General features: G+C 41.0%; 1 protein-coding gene across 1 annotated transcript; it reads right to left on the reverse strand.

Annotated features, from left to right (window-relative positions):
* Positions 1–11,038: 11,038 nt before the first annotated feature.
* Positions 11,039–20,483, reverse strand: LOC141803107 (uncharacterized). Its single transcript, XM_074687002.1, has 6 exons — positions 20,177–20,483; positions 18,349–18,480; positions 16,590–16,769; positions 16,299–16,483; positions 15,435–15,550; positions 11,039–12,388 (listed from the first exon to the last, which is right to left on the reverse strand). Exons 1-6 carry the CDS (start codon positions 20,283–20,285, stop codon positions 12,208–12,210), a joined length of 903 nt encoding a protein of 300 aa, XP_074543103.1. The 5' UTR covers positions 20,286–20,483; the 3' UTR covers positions 11,039–12,207.
* Between the last annotated feature and the right edge of the window lie 510 nt (positions 20,484–20,993).

Raw genomic sequence — 20,993 nt, forward strand, 5'->3', positions numbered from 1 at the left:
GCGTCTTCCTGAGCTTGAGCTGAACCCGGCCCACGGAGGCCACGCCCCCTGCTGCTGACGTCATGTTGGTGTCGTTCACAGCCTTACGGGCCGCCTGATGGACAAACAGGGAATTACAGGTTGAAGATACAGAACAGAGAACACAAAGGTAAACTTTCATTAAAAGTTCAATCAAACAGCCTTTAACAGTCGAGTTACCTGTTTGATCAGGTGACTTTGGTTTACAACTGTCATGCCATGTAAGTGTGTTTTAATACATTTAGTTGCAGAGCCAGTAGAAGTGTGTCAAACATTGCTCCTGTATTACTGAAAGTAGAGGTCAGAAAGTGTTTTTTACCTGTTGTAAATGTCAAATTGAAAGTATTCTTCAGCAGTTTTGCTATTTTTTAATTTTCAGCCAGTTCAATGAAAGACAGATATGTCGCTTTCTTGTTTGAAGTATTTTTAATATCTGCAGTGTGGTGTTTTCCTACTTCCCCTTATGTTCTAAACCTTGAAATTCTCTGGTAATGATTTCAAAACAGGCATATTTGGAAACCAGAAATTAAATGAACAAATTCTGTGATGGGAAACCAAGTATAGTATGAAACTTGTTTATCTTTTTTTTTTACCATATTTGTGGCTCATGCTCATGATTGTTGCCTGTAATAGAGCAAATTCTCATATGCTCTCTTCTATTTTAGTAATATTCATAAGCAGTTGCAAAATAGACATTTAAATGAGATCCTTTTCTTGGTTTTTGAAGCACAGTGCTCGTGCTTTTTGCAGGACTGCAGAGAAACATGTGGTAGTTGGGTCTTATCGGTCAGGAGGAAAAAGTATTGTGTGTTTTAGATGCTGGTATCCTCACCTCAATCTGTGCACGGAGGCCATCGCACTCCTTTTTCAAGGCATCCATTTCAGCTTTCTCAGCTGCCATGGTGACGTTTGCAGGAGGATGTTACTGACGGAAAAGGAAAGCGTCAATCTGAGAAAGGAAAGACAGAAAAAAACATGGATGGGAGATTTTTGCAAGAGGTCTGGTTTTGTTTTTGGAGCTTGTTGATTTTGTGAAGTCTTGGAGGAGGGTCTGTGTCCTACATTTCTTACAGCCCACGTACCCAGGGATCCACTGACCAGGCTGAACATCACTCAGTGACCCTGATACGCTGATCTGGACTGCTTAGGTTGCTCTTACACCATCGAGTCTAGAGCAAAGATTAGACACATACCTGACCTGAGGTTTAATCCCTCTCTAAACCAAAGTTGTAATACTGTTAGCTCCCGTACTGGTCCAATTATGATGTAAAGGAAGGCAGAGGCAAAGAGGAAGAGGACGAGAGGTGGTCAAAAGGAGGTCAAAGAGGGGCTGGAGGAGAGGAATGAGATGTTGTGTCAAAAAGATGAAGTTTGAAGGAGAGGAGTGAATCTTTGGATCTGGATCTAGGTTTGCTGCATCACAGTTTTCCTCCAATCAGATTTTATGGCCTCATCATCATCTGAGGTCTGCAGGTTTGAGGCATGGACTTTCGTTTGTATAACTTAAAAAATAAAACTGTATGTTTTCAGTTGGTATCATGACAGATCAGTGAGAGAAAACTTGAATCCTCTGTGTTTGAACTGGTCAGTCTCTTCATCATCATCATCATCATGCTCATGTCCCAGAGGCCCTGCGTGCTGCAGTTCACTGTATGTGCCTAATTCTCTGTAATAGGATACTGACGTCTGACTAATTTGATGCTAACTTCCTTTGTGCACAGTTCAGTTTGTTAGCATGTGAAGTCTACAAAGGATGAGACACAGGCCTCTTTTTTTAATAACATGAGTTTATGATAAAAACATGATGCATCAAAGCATGTGCGGCTGGCAGATCACTTTCCAAGCTGATATCTGATGCAAAAAGTGTCTCCAAAAGTTATTCTTCAAAGATTAACTCTTAACACTTCCTGTTTCCTGCGTCTCACATGTTAAGGGTTGAAAATGTTTAGAAAGCCTTCAGTGAGAATATGAGGGATGAGGCCTACGTGCAGTTTGAGGATGCAGGATGGAGGCTGCAGGATGGAGGGTAAAAGGGCGGAGGACATGGGAGGAGCAATGGAGGTGGTTACAAGGAGGGAGGGGGTTACTGCAGGGCTTAAAATCCCGGGCAGGAGATCTTAAGGGAAGCTTTACCGGTCAAATCTCCTGTCATCCGATTACTGACTGCTCTTTACCTCGGGATCAGAGACAGGGGGAGGGAGGGAGGTGCGGAAGGTAGAAGATGTGGAGGGTCTGTCTAAGTCAAACGTCAGCAGCTCCTCCTCTGCTCCCCTTTTCTCCTCACTGGGACAGAGATGATGGTGCATATGTGCTAATTTCAACAAATCAAGAGTCTGATTTCATGCAACTGTGCAACAAGAACCAACGTGCTGCAGAAAGTTTGCAGGGGTGTAGCTAGAAAATCTGCAGCCTGAACTACAGGCCCCCTCTTGCATGCACTGCTCTGCATTCTGGCATCTTTCTCACCCCTTTATCCACCTGAAGGCCTGCAAAGCCAGCTCCCTCTCCCTCCTAAAGTCCTGCACCCTGACTGGACGAGGTCTGGCCATCAGGCTGCAGCTTACTGCGGCCTCACCTGAGGCACCAATCCTCTTTGGCAGCTTCTCTACAATCCAAAGATCACCTTCAAAGGGTTTAAGGAATCATTGCATTGGATGCAGCCTCACAGGGGGAGTGCTGTATCATTATTTCACAAGAAAGAAACAAAAGCTTTAAAATGCATCCTAACAACATGAGTATTTCTCAGCGTGAAGAGGTTTTCTTGCATGAAAGTTGAAGTGGAGAACTGCGATATTGAGCTTTGGAAGAAAGCAGGAAATTCTCCAAAAACTCTGCAAATGCACAAACTGCATCTCTGCAAAGAAATCCCTTCACTTCAACACATTTCTGACATGCATATTAGAAAAAAAGCTTCACTTCCTGTTTTTAAAATCCTTCACAAAAGCAAAAATCCACTCCCCCTCTTTGAAAAAGTTGCATAAAGTCAAACAAAGCAGCTTCACTGCAGCTCCAAATGTCCTCCAGCCACCTGGAGAGCTCGACTACAGCAGTTATAAAATAAAAAACTCACTTTTTCCACAGTCAGGGCGGTCCCTTCTCTTCTCCTGCACCTGTGCAGCTCCTGGCTCCAGTCGTCTCTCGTCTCTCTGCTTCCTTCAGAGCTCGATTAGATTCCACAATCCCCGAGTGCACAACCTGCTCGCTGGCTCCTCCGACGCTCTCCCCCGGCAGACTGCTAGCAGCTTACTTGTGAAAAACTCTCTCTTTCCCTCTCCCTTCCTCCACAGTGAAGAACAGATGAGGATTGGAGGGGATGAAGGAGATAAGGGATGAAGGGATAAAGCTCAAAGATGGAAATAGAGAGGGAAGGAGCGGGAGACTGGGAGAGGCAGCGCGGCGAGAGGCGGTAGGTAAACCGATTGGTGGGACAAAATCAGGTTATGAGGTCAAACGACAAGAGCAGGTGAAGAAATGAAAGAACAAGGCGAGAGGAGAAAGGCAACAGGTGGAGATGAAATGTGAGAATATGAGAGAGGAGATAAAAGTCTGTGGAGGTGTGCAGACAGAGAAATGAGAAACTGGAGGATGAAGTCACAGAATACAGAGTTTATGGAGGTGTGAAGAGCAAACTCTGGTTTCAGCAACTTTAGATGATTGCAGGAGACAGAAACAGAAAGATTCATGATGCATAACAAACTTTTCCTCATTGAGTTTTCTTCCTAACTCTTTCTCATGCTCAGAAAGTCAAAATCATCCTTCCTCCCTGCAGGAAAACCAAGATGACTGTCTCCCCGGGGCCTTATCGTGATTTATTCAATATGAGGACTCAGAGGTGGGGATGGATAGTCTGGGGCGGAGGTTGACAGGGGGGAATTGGTTTGTCAGAGCTAATGAGCTGAGCCCGGGTAATCAGGGTCTAATGGGATATCCGGGGACGGGCAATCTCGTTAGGGAATTAGAACAGGTCAGGCAAAACGTGCGTCACACCTGACACACAGCAAGAGCAGGGACGAAGAGTGGATCAAGGCGCAAACGCAGAGTTTTTGCATCAAAATGAGACAAAAAACTGAAGCAGCTCAGTCAAAGAAAAGCTGGTCACCTTTAAACACAACATGGGTTCACACTTAAAAAAAACTGAAACAGACCAAATCCTCTTCAGAGATTAATAATTTCCCCCTGAATTTGTCTGAAAAGCGATTCAGATGCAGAGAGACACGCAGGAGCTTGGTTAAATTGGATGCCGACAGAGAGGGAAGACAGGAGGGAGCTTTTTGATCGAGCCATGAAAGGTTGGAGAGCAAGTATTGGTCCTCAGGGAGAGATTATTCAGTTCGCTCCACCCCCGTGACACCCTGTAATCTGATTTGTGGCTTGATGTGCGTTTTTTTTTTCTCTTGAAGGTGGGAACTTTATACCTGATGAGTAAAGTCGTTCTGTCTCCTTTTATATTCAACAGGGAGGTCAGAGTCAGTTCATTTATCACTTCATCATGTTCAGCCTGCCAACATGAAACAGGTTTACAAACATATTTTAAAAGTCTTTATCACAAACTTAAAGCTCCTGAAGGGAATTTTCTGTTTGTGTTGATTTTGGCGCCCCCTGTGGACAAAGTGTCTCGGCTGATTTTGACATTTATAGAATATTTTTTTACTTTTTATTTTGTCCGTTCTGTTTGCTTGGTTTTTATTCAAGTCAATGTGTCAACTTTCCCTGGATCCACTCCAGCTCTTCAATTTTCAAAAAGCAAAAAAGAAGGTTAAAAAAAGGGAAAAAAGGGGGGGAAAGGAAAGAAAAAATATGGTTTAAAGAAGAGAAAAAAGAAAAAAGAAAGAAAAAAAGAAGGTTATAAGAAGGGAAAAAGGAAGAAAAAAGAAAGAAAAAAGGGTTAAAAGAAGGTGAAAAAGGAAAAAAGAAAGAAAAATGAAGGGAAATGGAAAAAAAGAAGGTTAAAAGAAGGAAAAAAGGGAAAAAAGAATGTTAAAAGAAGTTAAAAAGAAGAAAAAGGGGGAAAAGGAAAGAAAAAAGAAAGGAAAAAAGAGAAAAAAGAAAGACAAAGGAAAAAAAGAAGAAAAGGAAAAAAAAGAAGAAAAAAAAGGCGGACTGAGCAGGACAGGAAGTTGTGCACTGAAACCACCTAAAGGGCCAGTTAACTTGCAAAATAAAACAAACCGTGTCAAAACCAGATGTTATTTTTCTTAACTACAACAACAAATCAATATTATGAGTGGAGCCGGGTCAGGAGTTCACAGGTTTGAGGTTTTACTGCCCAGTATGAACCAGGAGTGCTGTTAAAATGAAAACTGGCCTTAAAAGTTAGTTTTTGGTTAAGTTAACAAAAAATGTTCAACTGTGTTGCAAATTACTTCAAAGTACACTGAAAAAAACTGAAATCTTATCAAGTGTTTTCTGACTTATTTACAGTAGAAAATGTCTTTTTAGACTTAATATGAGCCAGATTCACCTGACCAGTCCAGAAAAAAATGTCTTGTTTTGAGATATTTAAAGACAACAATGGGGTCCGAATTGCTGTAACAAGTAGAAAAAAAATCTGTCTATAGAACAAGAGAAAAGTTACTTGTTTTAAGCCATTTTTGTAGTTTTAAGCAAATTTTCCATTGTTCCATTGTCTTTAAATAACTTAAAACAAGACATTTTTCTGGACTGAGCAGTTACATGTGGCTCATATTGAGTATAAAAAGACAGTTTTTACTTAAAATAAAAAAACACTTGATAAGATTTCAGTTTCTTGCAGTGCAGTTATCTGGACTACCTATATCAAGTTGGTCTTGTTTCATAAGTTAAGTTGGCTGAACTTCAAAGTGTAGGCTTGATCCTAAAACTAAATTCTTCGAGTAGGACTCAGCAAAGGACAGGGTCTCCAACGCACATCTCCAGGGGGTCTTCATCAACATTTTCAGGTGTAGGTTAGTACAAAATGTATAAAATTGATGGTCCCATAACTGTGGGAGAGGGAGACTGGAAGTGTAAAGTAATTTCGTAACTTTCTGAAGAAAAAATAAGTTAGTGCAATGTCAACTTTTTGGAATCCTTATGTAGTACTCAAAACTTTAAATTATTTTAAGTGTGAATTATAAGTTATCTCAACAAAAAGCATAGTTGGTTTAGTTGCAAGATTTTTAGTTGGACTGAAACACAACTTTTTCATTTTTTACAGTGAGAGGATCATACGGTAGCTGAAGGTGAAGGTCCTGATAAGTGCTTGATCGAACACGTAGCTGGTGTGAGTTGATGAACGCAGTCAATGTGTTGCAGACGTTTTTTATATCTCGTTACACATTATTTCGTTAGTTGTTTGATTGTTTGTGTTGTATAAATACACGGGTGGAGTCGGGGAAAAGGATATCAGTGTCACCAGGTCAGAGGGTGTGTTTTGTGACTAGATGAGCACAGAGCTCTTTGAACACGTCTTTATTTTGTGTGATTGGTTGTTATTAGAAAAAAAAGTGCAAAATCAAAAAGCAGTCAATGCGTCTCAACTAAACAAACCAGCCAACAATTCACTGGTGACTCTAACAGGAAGAAGTCAGCGCACATTGACTGACTAATATAAACTGTGATTGGCTCACATGCTTTAACTCTACAGTGAGACAGTCACAGTATGTCAGGAGAGGCAGCTGTGGATCCTTTCTCTTTCCTTGGGTGGACTTTCACCTTTAGCTGAATAAAAACAGGAAGTGTGTGGAATAGAGACACGCAGCAAAAGGTAAAGGCCAGGATTCGAGCCTGGATCCACAGGGACTCAGACTCTTGATGGGACGCCTTATTACAGCTCCCTGGATACTTTAGCAAACTAGTACGAGCATCTATTGACTGCAGATCCCAAGCGTTTGACACAAGCGGCAGCCAAGAACAGATGAGACGTGAGCCAGCAGAGGTGTCTGGTTTAAAGGCTGGCCTATAGGTCCAAAGATTTTTGGCGTTGCTCCAGGGGATCACCAGTATCCGAGAAGATTACCGCAGTCCCTCGATGACAAAGCATGGCCTCGTGTTTTTGTACGTTCTAACACTTAGTGTTGCTCTTTGGGGCGTCTGAAGACCAAAGGTTAATACTTGTTGCACACAAGATTAACCATCATCACTCGTCCCTTTCAGGAAGTGGTTCACAGCAATCATCAACAATCATCAGCAATAGACACCTGGTTTTGGACTTTCCTAAGTTTAGGACCAAAGGTAAGAGTTTGGGTGTTTTTATTTCTCTGACGTCGTTTTAAACACCATCTGTGGTCTTATTTAACTTGGCAGTTCACATCCAGAGGCAGGTATCCTTCACCTGAGTTCAGTCAAGGAGTCTTGGATCACAGCGAGGGGAGGAGCTAGCAAACAGTTGTTTTGCTGAGCGATGTGAAAGTTGTGTGAGCTCTTACATCATAACATTGTGCAATCAATCTTATACATCACCTTGTTGGAATTGGACACATGCAAAGGGGGAAATTCCTGCATCCACACATCATTTCCGTGACTGTTTAATGAGCTGTTTTGACATTTCAAGGGAGGATATTTAGAGGATAAATCTCCGGCCAGGTCAAGTGATGCAAAGACCGAGCGTCTATGAGTGTCAGGACACTGGAGTCTTCATCACGGTTTGCAGCCTAGGAGCATTTTACTAGAAACCAGAAGCATCAGATGAGCTTAATTGTCTCTGGCTGTAACCGTGCCAGCTGGCCATTTGTCTGCCTAAGACTTTAAAACACTTGAGGGAATGTTTACCTCCTCGCCCAGGTTCAGCTAACGTAGCCCAGTTCCTACTCTCCTGCTCTAAGCCACGAGTCTGGTCCTCATTGGTTCGGTCTCGCTCTAATCCACCAATTGCCTTGATGCATCAGCATCATGGGAGCGTGCTGAGATCATCAGCGCTGTTTGATGATGGCCTCCTCTAATGGGGACTTTCAGATTAAGCCTCTCCTCGAGCCGTGTCTTTTTTTAGTAATTGAAGCATCAGGTGTGGCTCAGGTCTGCTGACATCATGCAGCTGCCTCAGTGTTGTCAATCACTCAGACACATCCTGGTTTCTCAGGTTTCATGAGCAAGGCACTGATGTCTTCACACTGTGTTCCCACATCCACTTATTTTTTGAGAAAGATAAGTATTGAGAAAGGTAAGTACGGTGGCTGGTGGGTGTCAAACAATTTGCAAACACCACAATACAACGGAAGTACGGCCACAAGTTAGAGTTAAAAAAGGTTACTAAACCAAACGGACACAGAAAAGCTGTAAAAGTAAATGACAAACTTCTTCTATGATAAATATAACTTTATGGGGGTGTTACCTTTTGATATCCTTCATAGTATTTATATTTCTTTATTTACGTTAGCATTAGAGCTATATTTATCATAGTTTAAGTTATAAAAGAAAACAATCGCATTGTTTGCAAATCGGCTGACACCTATCAGCCACCGTAGGCAAGGCTTCGTTTACACCACAATGCTTCATACGAAAAAGCTAAAACGAAGTGAAAAACACCTGTGTTCACATGGAAATGCTGTAGTTAGCATGCCAGGCCTGTAGGTGGTGCTACAACTGTCTTTCCCAGAAGTGGCTTTTGGTAGATCTACACTGAAGTAGAGTCAGGAAGCTGAGTCGATGTTGCCAATCAGAACTCCTCACACCTTAAAAATCGTGCAAAATCTCAGAATAAGACCATGTCCACACGTAGCCAGATATTTGGGAAACCGCAGTTTAGCAACACTAAAAATGATGTTTTATGAAAACTCTGGCCCAAGTGAAGATTTTGGAAAACTACGTGGTTTCGTGTAGACGCCGGGAAACTGAGGGGCCCTTTACATGACAACGGTTCTAAGGCACAAACGCTAAATAATTGTTGCATTTCAGCTTCCCATTTATACAGAAACGTATGGAGGATAAAATGCAAACTTTTGAAAACGGCCTCCAGAGTGGGATTTTTCTGAAACGCTGCCGACACTGTTGCCAGAGTTGCCGGAGTTTTCAGTGGAAAACGCCGACGTCACGCTCAAGTGCATCCAACAGTCCAAAAGTACCATTGTTACGACTGTCTTTAAACAAAATGAGCATCTGTTGCTCCTCTTTTGCTCTTAGTATTCGCAAATACATCAGATGATCGACCCAACTCTGCTTCAGTGGAGATCTACCAAAAGCCACCTCTGGACATGAAAGTTATAGCACCAACTACAGGCCTGGCATACTTACTACAGCGTTTTCAGTCCTTCAGCGTTTCTGTGTAAACGCAGATTTTTTTCACTGTGTTTTGGCATTTTTGGATGAAACATTGCATAAACGGGGCCTGAGATTTTGGTTCTCAAACGTCACCGCTGAATGACGTGGGGTCATCTTGGTTGGAAGGGCTGGGTTCATCTCGTCTCATTTTCCTCCACTTATCCGGGTCCAGTGCCATCAGTAAAGACCAATGGCCCCTGTCCCCGGCCACTCCCACCAGCTCTTCTGAGGGGATACCAAGGCGTTCCCAGGCCATTCGAGAGATATAATCTCCCCAACCTGTCTTGGGTCTATCCCGGGGTCTCCTCCCAGTTGGACATGCCCGAAACACCTCCGGAGGGAGGCGTCTAGGAGGCATCCTCACCAGATTCCCCAAACACCTCATCCAGCTTCTCTTGATGCGGAGGAGCGGCGGCTCTAATCTGAGCCTCTCCCCAATGGCTGAGCTCCGAACCCTATCCTTAAGGCTGAGTCCAGACACCCCTCAGAGGAAACTCGTTTCAGCCGCTTGTATCCGCGATCTTGTTCTTTCGGTCACAACCCACAGCTTGTAGCCATAGGTGGGGGTTGGAACATAGATTGAGCGGTAAATTGAGAGCCTTGCTTTCTGGCTCAGCTCTCTCTTCACCACAACAGACTGGTATACCGTCCCGATCCATCGGTCGATCTCTCGCTCCATTTCCCCCTCACTTGTAAACAAGACCCCAAGATACTTGAACTCCTCCACTTGGGGCAAAGACTCTCTCCCGACCTGGAGTGGGCAGTTCACCCTTTTCCGACTGAGAACCATGGCCATGTTCGATGAGGCCAACAGGACCACATCGTCTGCAAATAGCAGAGATGGGATCCTGGTTTGGCATTCCTCGAGTCACACTCACCAGCAGATTTGCCTGGTACATGTGGAGGAAACTATCGTTTTTGAAAATACCATGCCATGTGTGGACAAGGCCTATGAAAGCACACATGTCCTGCTCTGTTCAGCCTTTAAAGAAGGTTTAACTGTGGATGCTACAGTCGCAATTTTTCATCGTATTACAGACTTCCTGGTGAATCCTGAACTCTTTTTTTCCCTGTTTGATTTGCTGATGTTGATGTCATGATTACACAGAGTTACATGGAGCCTGTGTGTCTCCCTCCCTTTCCCTCTCAGTAAGTGTCGGCCTGTAATCCTAATGAGCTGTGACAGAAGAGGGCTAGCTGACTTCCTGATCACTCCCCGCAGTAACGAGCTCAGGAGAGGCGCAGGAGTACGAACTCAACAAACCCACCTCCACCTTTGGCCTCCTCCTCTCCTTCAGAGACGCTCTTCACCTACTTTGACGAGTGACACAGAGTCCACAAAGTGTATGTAGGTCCTTCAGCTAGGAGTGTTAAAAAGTGTTTTTCCTATCAGAGATTATTACTGAGATACTTCCTTTTCAGAAAATCGGTTCAAAATCCAACACAAAAGTCCATTCTGTTGCTTTTACAACATGAAAACATGAGGAATACTCTAAAAATCTTCAGGACTATAGCTTCCTATTTTCAGTTTTAACATCCCCAAGAAATGAAGCAGAGGGACTCACTTGGACTGGATTTAAAGATCCATTTTCAACCTTTCAGTGCTGATAAATGTGGACTAAAGGCTTCTCAACAGCCGGCGTGTTCCTAAAGTTAACAGAGCCACCTGCTGGCCGACAGAAGCAACATCAAGAAGAAGGAGAGGAGAAAAGAGGAGATGATTCTCTACTTTCAGTTTTAACAGAGTTTTTTTTTTATACATTTATGATCTTAATTATGTATTTACAAAATCAGCAGGACACATTTGATTCATGTCAAATAAAAACTCAATAAACTGAGAAACTTTAAAAAGAATTTAAAAAAAAAATCAAACAGTGCAACAAATTCAGACACTTTTCTGAAAACCTCTAACACAATTAAACCTAAACATGACAAACATTGTTTCACAGCTTCTATTTACAGTTAGTTTTGATCTGCTACCCTGTAAGTGGTTAAAACGTTTTTTTTCAACCCCAATCTTTAAAAATAACAAAAAAATAAAAGTATCACCTCATTAAAGCTCCTGTGATGATTTTTTTTCGAGGTATGAATCTAAAAATAATGTCTCTTAATTACTTACTCCATCAAAACAGACCATCAACATTAAGTCTGATTATTGCTATGTGACTGTTTTTAATGTTTGAAACCACAGTGCGGGGGTAGGTGTCACACCAAGTGATGAACTACACCCTGCTGCACCCTCAGTGTGTGATAAGTTGGCTGTTAGAGACAGAAGGAGATAAAACAGGTGCCAAAGGAGGTGGAAAAATCAACCTCAAAGCTCCTCAGAAGAGCTTTAACATAATAAAAGAAGACGGTGATTAGTTTTTGATGAAATTTGAAAAGTTAAAGCTCCTGTGAAGAAGTTTCTGTTTGCATTGACATTGTCTTTGATGATTAAAAAATGTCACCCTGCTTTCATTTCACGAAATATCACCTATCAAGAATCTTTGCTAAGTGAAAAAAAGCTCACATCTCATCCTTTCGTCTGGCTCCTACCACCCGCCAGTCATCCCAGACACCAACAATAAAGCTGAAAGAGCAGCCACTCCTCTCGCTGATGTCTTGTTTCCTTTTTCAAAGTCACAAAAAGACATCATTACTTATTTACAGTCTGTTTGATAACCCTCCAAAAGTTCCTCACAGGAGCTTTAAATTATCCTCATCTGTAATGATGATTAGACTCAAAACTGGAAGCTTTTCAAAGTAAAAAAAAGAGCATTAAAAATCCAGGACAAAAAAATGTTGGTTTTGTTGTCCATTTTCACAGCAGAGCTCACAAACATTTATCAGTGAGATAAAAATATTTGTCAGAATTACAAACAGAGTCTCAGCCTTGCTTCTCAATCCCACAGAAGAACAAAAAAACACTGTTTTTACTTCCTTTTCCTCCTCCTTCCCTGTTTTTTCTCAGATGTTCAGAGCTGTGTTCAGGCCTCAGTGCGGTATGGCCGTGCTGGCTCCAGGACCCATCTCTTTCTCACAGATGAAGGGCAAGTACATGCCACAGGGGGCGTCGTACCAGCTCCGAATGGCAACGCGCTCCAGCTTTCGTGTTTTCACGATGTAGCCACAGTCCTCGTTGATGTGGTTGTTGGGCTCGCCAACCTCCCAAAAACTAGAACGACAAGAAAAAACAAGCAAAAACACCACTTAGTTCACAGTTTCTTAAAGGAGTATATCTCCTTTAAGGGTTTAAAGTAGTTAGAGTTGGGTGGAGCCAAGCTGGAGCATGAAGGGGGAAATATCTTCTAGGGAAAGAGGAAGGAAAGGAATGCAGAGGTCAAAGAGGAACGATAACAAGTTAGTCACCAACAAATATTTCCCAAAAGAGGAACATAAATCAGATGGTGGGAGAAAATCTGATGAGCCGGCTAAAAAAAGGGCAAATAGAACAAAATGTGACAAAAGTTTGAGACGATTTGACGTCAAAACTGACGTTTCCACAGCTCTCTGTTTGGCCCTGACACATTTGTTTTTATCTGGAGGTCAAAGGTCAGGGTCGCCTACAGTGTGGTTAAACATCACTGAGCTGCTGTGAGCAGGCCGACATGGATCCAGCCTCAGTCCAGCTGAGATTTCACATCTGGAACACATGAACTTTAACTTTAACGGTCAGATTAAAGTGTCATATTACTGCTCTCAGTTTCAGGTGTCCAGCCAAGTCCAACTCTACAGGTTTTTATCATTTTCAAACATTTTATTGTTGTCTTGTGACTGTGATGCACTTCCCGAACATGCAGTAATAGTTTAAAGAAGTAAAATTTTCCAGAGAATTCAGAAACTTATTTTAGAGTCCAGGAACTCCAGATCTTTTCTGCTTCCTGTCATCCATCGTGAAAACAGGAAGTATCAAAAAGTTAACTCATCTCCTCCTCCTTCAACAGGCTCTATCTTTGGACACCTGACTCTTTATTTTGTCTCATTTAGTTCAAACTAGGACAACGACCACCGCTGTGCAGCTCAGAGCCGAGACGTGTGCCAAAGTCTGCAGGTATGCGAGAGGTCAGAGCTCAGCGGAGTTAAAGTCCGACTGTCTGTCAGCCTGTGTGTGTTTGTCCAGCTCTGTGTGTCATGTTTTTTATCAAACACTGGTCAAATTCTTCTCAGTGGAAACATTACTGTTACAAGAGGCGTCAGTCTGTGTGAGTTCTGACTGTGTTGAATATACGGTGTAGAAAACAATCCTTGAATTGATAACACAGCTGAGCAGATGGTGAACTGCAAAAAAACTGAAATCTTATGAGGTGTTTTTGTCTTATTTTAAGTAAAAATGGCTTTTTTATACTTGATATGAGCCACATTGACCTAATCAGTCCAGAAAAATGTCTTGTTTTAAGTTATTTAGAGACAAAAATTATGTCCAAGTTGCTTGTAACAAGTAAAAAAATCTGCCAGTAGAACAAGAGAAAAATTTCCTTGAAACTAGAATAATGTCTTAATACAAGTGACTTTTCTCTCATTCCATTGGCAGATTTTCTTTTAACTCGCAACAATTAGTTTAGAGCTCATTTTTGTCTTTAAACAACTTGAAACAAGACATTTTTCTGGACTGGTCAGGTGAACGTGACTCATATTAAATCTAAAAAGTCATCTTTTACTGAAAATAAGACAAAAACACTTAATAAATTTTTTAGTTTTTGTAGTGTGTTGCAAACTAGAACTGGTCGACAACTTTTTTTTTGATATTCAGAGAGAATCTTTTGTTAATCAGTGTAAACTTGAAGAAAATATCAGTTAAGAACATTTTTTACAATAATCCCTTTCTGTCACATTTTCCTACGAACTGTCCTCCTTCTTAAACTGGTGTAAGTATCAAATAATCCCATATTGTTTCTGCTTTAGTTTCAAGTTCTAGCAGCAAGACTGAGAGAGCTCAGACCTCCGCCAAGCATACTGTGATTGTTACCAACACTTTAGTCCGACTTTAATGTTATACTCCCTTTCAGCAGACTGTCTGCTACAATTTGGTGTTAGTTGCAGGTTTGTATGATAATCTGTCTCCTGACAGTGTTAAAAATTATGATAACCCTGTTCATATTTCATATTCTGGATCTTAGTATCCAGAATATTGCCAGGATCTGGATCGTACTTTTACATCTGTTAGAAATTATGGTGACCTTGTCTTGTATTGTTTGGCAAAGCAATCCGACCATTTATGGTGGAGTTATATACACATATGGTGAAAACAGCCTTATCTCACGATGATAAAGAATCCTTTAAAAAAATCCTGGATCCAGACGGTGATCCAGATCACCCCCAAAATTTTAATCACTTCTTTCTTATCCTATTTTGAACATTTCCTAAAAAAATTTAATCAAGATCCGTTAATTGCTTTTTGAGTTATGTTGCTCACGGACAAACAAACGGACAAACTCTCCCAACATAGCCTCATTGGCGGAGGTAATTAATCAGAAACTTTAGTATTAATGGCGAAAGCAACCATATGAAGCCTTTTTGGTGATCTCCAAGGGTTTTAGCTACTAAAACATGTTTTCAGTTTAACACCCTACTGTCAGTTTATTGAAATCAGCCGCTTTGCAGATCACAGGAAGTTTTCCTTTCATCATTTTCAGGTCTCTTTGGGCTCACCATCTTTAGACATTACACTATGTGACTCCATATTTCAGTCCAGTGATAGCTGCATTATATCTTTGCTGTATTACTTAACTCAACCTTATTTATAAAGCACTTTAAAACAATGAAACAATTAATACCAGCTGCCAATATGAAAGAAGCTGGATGTTACCACAGAGATAATTTGCTGATCCAATTTAAAGTCACTGTCTATTTTAAAACCAAAGTTAGGCACCTTGACTTCTGTTATTTTAGTAGTAACTTCTCTCTTAAAATCAGAATAAAAATGCTTTTCTGTTGAACAATAAGGCCTGCTTTTGACCTGCTTTGTTCCAGACCACGGTGTCTCTCCATCTTTCATCCTCCACATCCCAGTGATGAGGTATATTCTCGTTTTACAGAGAAGTATCACTTTTCTACTGTTTCTACTAACGCTGCTGGCTCTAGATTTTAAATTTGAGATGATTCAACTTCTGCAGAAGTGTTTTATAGAAAAGAAAATGAAAAACTTCTTATATTAGGGTCAATACGGTAGTTATGATGCACAGTTTCTCTGAATGTAACATGGAGCAAAGAGGTGAACTCACCCTCCAACCAGCACGGTGTCATCCACCCATTTCCAAACATCCTCTGTGTCCCCGTCAGTGATCCCAAACCAGTAGGAGTTCCAGTGGCCTCTGGGCAGGAGATCCCACAGAAAGGTCTGAGACAAAAAAAGAGTTTTAGTTAAACTTTTCATAAATCTGAAATCTAAACTTCAGCAAACGTAGGACTCTTCATAGTAATGGGCTCGTACTGGTGTAGTTAGACAGAGAAAGGTCAGCTTACAGTGAAACTGAGACTCAACTAACTCAGATGAATGAGCGCTAATCAGGTAAGATAAACTGAAAAATAATGGCATTTTGCAGGGAAGAACTCTTCCCCCATTTATGAAAAACTCTGTTTAACTTAAGTATTAATTCCCAGTGGCATTCATCAACATCAGATGATGATGGCTGACAACTGGTATCAGAGATTTAACAGAGCAACATTACATGACCTCAAATGACAAACTATTGCTAGGCGCTGCCCTGTTGGCTATGGCTGCTTTTTGCAGCAGCTCTTTCCTTGTTGTTCGTTTCTTGTAATTTCGCGTCTCTTTTTCGTAATCTTTGTATTTGGAGTGGATCATCACTTTGTGTGGCTCATTTGTTGGTCATGGACACCAAACTTTTTGTGGCTTCAGTGATATTTTTACAACTTTTTCTCCTGTGTTTGTCTGGAGATCCTACATGTAACCATGGCTGCATTGTTTACATGTGAGTTCAGCTGTTAGCAGCCTGTAGCATGTCAATGGTGCTAACTGGTGCAAGGCCAGATGTTTCCCCACAAGGTGAAGAGAAGGAGGTGTTATGACCCAGTTATGAGACTGCTTTTAGACCATTACTAAAACTGAGACTTTCAAACCTTACCTGCTCTTCTGCTGTGTGGATGATGGCCAGATAACCTCCTTGACTCTCACAGTAGGACTTGGCCTCGGGCCAGCTCCTGGAGTTTCTGGAGATGAGGTAACAGCTGCTGTTGAATAGAAGCCAGTCGGGGGGGCAGATGATGGGAGCCTGCGTGGCTGTCGCAGTCGATTTGACGACTTCAGGAGCTGATAATGCACAAAAACAGAGATATAACCACCAACCAGGACAGCAACTATACATCCTGGAGCTACAGCGGCTGATCAGCGCTGATAGGCGAGTTTCCATGAGCACCTTTAGTGATCATCTTAGCGGCCAGTTTGGCCAGCAGCTCTTCCTTCTCTTTCTGCAGCTGATCTTTCTCCTGCTGCAGTTTGCTGATGGAGGCGGTCAGGGCCGAGACGTTGGCAGATTGTGTGCTCTTCTGGGCCTCCGAGATCCCCTCACCACCACCACCCTGAGGTTTGTTCTTATCTGTGGGAAAAATAGACCAACAGGCCTCTGATTTGAGGAAAGTAAACACTTAAATCTTCAACATAATTCAAGTGAAACTTGTATTTCAAATGCAGAAGCAGCTTTTAACCTCACACAAACGTCACATTCACACGATTGACTAACGTGCCTCATTCCAGGAAATAACTGGGTCCTCTTTTTTTACCTCAACCTGCCAACTCTGCACTTCTGGATTTGCTGTATTTGCGTTATTTTTTCACAAAGCAAAGGGATGATGAGAATCAGTCATCTTGTGTTATGCAATATCCTCCTTTGCGTTACATAAAAAAAAGTTTCTTTGGGGCATTAAAATTATCAAAAAGGAAGGAAAAACTTTACAATCAAAACAGCTGATTTAAGCTACCAGCATTTCTAAACTGAACTTGAATGACTGAAAAAAGTGGATGTATTCCATAGACCACAGGCTAATCAAAGGCACATTTTTTAAAAAGTGTAACAAAAAATGACTTTTTTGCTGTACATGTCAGGATATTTTCTACTAAAGGTCCCATATTCTGCAACAATCACTTTATTAAGTCTTTCAGTGAAATTTGTGGGTCTTTGACTTTCCTCCCAGCCCACAAAATATGATATTTAATGACAAAACCTGTACTTAGTAGTGCTTGTGAATGTAAAATCTGACCTAAAACAAGCTGTTTGGATTTTGGGGATTTGCTGACGTCAGCGATTCCCTTTTTTTGACCAATAGGGAGCAAGTCTGACCTGATTGGTCCACCTGAGCAGATATCTCCGAACCCCTTCCCCGCCCACTCCTCTCCCCGGGAGGAGAATGCCAAAGTTGAAGAGCCATCACTGCTCTGTTTTTGGCTGTAAACAGCCACATAGTTCCATGCACAAGCTTCCCATCTCTGAAGAAGACAAGACTAAGTGTCTAGAGTTCATTTATCAAGGAAATGTTCCAGCTACACTCAGTAAAACTGTGCATGTGTGTGCTAGTCACTTCACGGCCGACTGCTTTTCCAACTTTGGACAGTACAACAGAGGGCTAGCCAATAGACTGGTCCTGAATCCAGGCGCATTACCAACCATCCTCCAACAAACCTGGGACCCTGGAAATGTGAGTATTTTAAACGCTGTGTGTTGTGGAGCAGATGTAAGAGCTTTTCCTCAGTGTCCCTCCTGTCTCTGCGTTAGCTTCAGGATGCTAACTTTAGCTGCGTTTAGCCTGTTGTTTTAGACTGTAATGTTACTGTAAACGAGCTTTGCTGTTTTCTAAACATTGTGCACTCGGAGCTTGTGGCGCCGCTCTCTGTGACGCTGAAGAGCAGGGCGGTATCAGCGGTGGCTCATTTACATATGAAGGCCACGCCCACTAAATCAGAGCGTTCTGAACAGAGGGGCTATGAGAGCCTGGAGACAATGCTGCTGTCCTTGATTTATTGGCTTTTTGGACCAAAACATGTTACTACCATTTCATGAAGACATCAATGATCCATATTAAACTGCAGAAAAGGAGCAGAATATGGGACCTTTAACTCTGCACTCAGTCAGCTTCTTGATCGTGCTTCTGTCACAGAGTGCTGTCAGTCTTTGTACTCACAGTGTGCAGTTACAGCAATGATGGAGATCAGCAGGATAGCACACAACGTGGCCAGGCAGATGGTGGCGAAGCGGTAAGGTCCGGGGCCACTCGGCCTCATCATTCTTAGCTGTGGGCTTGTATAAGCTGGAACTGGGGAGGAGATGTTGTTAGTTTAGACCATACACTGAATTTTCTTCATGTAGCAAACTGAGAAACTAAGGATAGACAGCAACAGTCATGATCCTTGTCAATATAAAGGATGCACGGATAAAATTTCTGGCTGATACCGATATTGGATAATAAAATGAATAAAAATAAACAATCTTAGATGATCAAATTTTTAACATAATAAAAAATATACAAACTGAATTTTTCAATATCTTCCTTTATTTTCAAACTTGTTTCTCTTCCAAATAAGGAGGTGGAACTTTTGGATCACAAATAAGGATCAAAAAAAGTTTGTTTTGTCTGTTTTTTGGATCAAAAACAGGCAGAGAGACATAAAAGAAGAGAGTCCAGGGTAGTTTTAGTGTTCACATTGTTGTGGAAAACAATATTATCAACATATCGACCAATGCCGATTTGCTAAAAAAAATGACCAACATCGGCTGATACAGATATTGATATCGATATACTGTGCATCCCTTGTAAATATTAGTATTCTACTGAGACTATGCAAACTTTATGCAAAGACACTGCATATTTTAGCCATTGTATATATACCTTTAAAAGGTAAAGAAACACAAAAGTCCTCCAATCAGAAGTGGAGTACCACCAGGCTCTATTCCTGGTCCACAACTGTTTATATCCCACAAAAATCCATATTTGGTTTTATTTTTTATGCAAATAACACAGTTTTTAATACAGTAAGCAGCCAAACAAACAAAACTACTTCACATAAAATAAAGATTTTAAACATGTTTCATTTTGTGAGTCAGTTTCTTGGTGTTTCAGCTTATCACAGAGCCTGAAAGCAGTAGTAAATAATTTAGGAATGGTGATAAAAAATTGTATAAAATTAATTTGATACAGCCATAAAAAGAAATGATGTCTTTGTAACAAGAGTATGATAACTTGAAATAAAAACAGGGAATGCTTTTTGGAGTCTTGGTGGCAGAAAAGCTTTGTTGATTATTTTTACTTCTGAAAAAGTCAGTGTTTATTTAAACCAAATACAAGTTGGAAATACAAATGAACTTTCAAATTTTCACTGTTTTTAGACAGAAGGAGATTATAACTGGGTTAAAAGTATCTGAGTGTGATTATATCTTATATTTACTATGAGGTTTTTGTGCTGAGTGATGCTTTACATGTTTTTTTAGCACAGCCTGTATTCCCTCGGCTCTGTTTAGACTTGTTAAAATAAAACGTGTCAGAGCAGTTCCAGGGTGAATCGGTAGTTATCAAATAAAGCAGGCAGTCAGGCTAAATACTTTGATTTCTTTGGATTGAAGGCAGCAAGGGTAGTTAGTTTTACCCTACATTGGTTGTAATTTTAAACCCATGCAGTGACCTCCACTACAGAGTCATGTTAGTTTTAATGCAGTGCCCCATGAGGGTCCAAAGATCAAGGCCTTCCAGTTTTGGCAGTTTGATTTTGTCTCACACATTAAGAGTTTTATCCTAATAGTCTAAATATTTTATTTATTTATTTATTTTATTCATTCATTCATTTATTTATTTATTTTTGCTAGTTAGCTCTGATGACGCTGTGCAGATTACATACAGCAGGTGTCAGTTAGTGTTTATGTTACAGTCAATAAAAAGAGGAACCTGATTATGAATCTGCAGTGAGACACAGAAAGGAGACTGAAAGTTTAAAAAGAGGTTTAATAAAGATCCTTACCGCTGTGGTCAACATCTGGCCTGCGGGTTAACTCGTCGTACGCCACTTCATCGTCGATCAGCTTGGAGTACATCCCGTCAACGGCCGATGAGCCTCCGGTAGTCGACATTTCAGCGGCGGAAGAAAACGAAAATTAAAAAACTACAAAATAGGAAAAGAATCAGTGCAGAGTTAAACTTTGGCAACTCTCCTAATGAGATTCTTACTCTCCTCTCCTTGTTTATAAACCCTGGTAACAGCAAGTGAAATATCCCACACGGAGCAGCGCGTCTTCCGGTTTAGTGTATCAAAATAAAAGCACAAATAAACGCTTCGAAAACTGAAGATGGAGATATGTAAAGCTGGTAAAAAAAAAAAAAAAACCAATGCTGATGTGAATGTCTTAGGGCCAGAATTGTGTTATCCAAAAATTATATATTTTACAAACATAGTTTTCCTCTTCAAATGTTAAAATTAAATTTACCCATGATGTAAAAAAAAAAAAAATTACGGCAGGTAAATACTCATTAAGATGTGCACACGTGTGATTTAGCTCGATTTTTTGACGACTTAGCATTTTTAAAGTATGTACATAATTATGATAAAAAAGAATTGAACTTTTACTAAATATATATATATATATTTCTGTCCACCTTACGATGCCTTGAGTCCACTTACTGATTTCACCTCACAATGCTGGGAGTCGTTTCCCATCACGTTTTGTTATTTAGGTAAACATTGTGTTTTTTTGAGCCATTGTGTTGTGATTTTCTGTCATGCCAAAGCACACAAGCAGGGGCATATTTAGTGGTTTGGGGGCCCAAGGCAAACCCAGTCA

This window comes from Halichoeres trimaculatus, unplaced genomic scaffold, assembly GCF_033239565.1.
Source record: "Halichoeres trimaculatus isolate MK-OKI-2021-1 unplaced genomic scaffold, fHalTri1.1 fHalTri1_scaffold_14, whole genome shotgun sequence".
Lineage (NCBI taxonomy): Eukaryota > Metazoa > Chordata > Actinopteri > Labriformes > Labridae > Halichoeres > Halichoeres trimaculatus.

What these genes read in the sequence shown, in the direction of transcription:
- LOC141803107 (XM_074687002.1), bottom strand. Translation starts at nt 20,285, where the DNA reads ATGTCGACTACCGGAGGCTCATCGGCCGTTGACGGGATGTACTCCAAG. An exon ending in GCCAGATGTTGACCACAGCG is followed by an intron (nt 18,481 to 20,176) that starts GTAAGGATCTTT and finishes TCTCCTCCCCAG; the next exon opens with TTCCAGCTTATACAAGCCCA. An exon ending in GACACCGTGCTGGTTGGAGG is followed by an intron (nt 12,389 to 15,434) that starts GTGAGTTCACCT and finishes TTGTCGTTCTAG; the next exon opens with TTTTTGGGAGGTTGGCGAGC.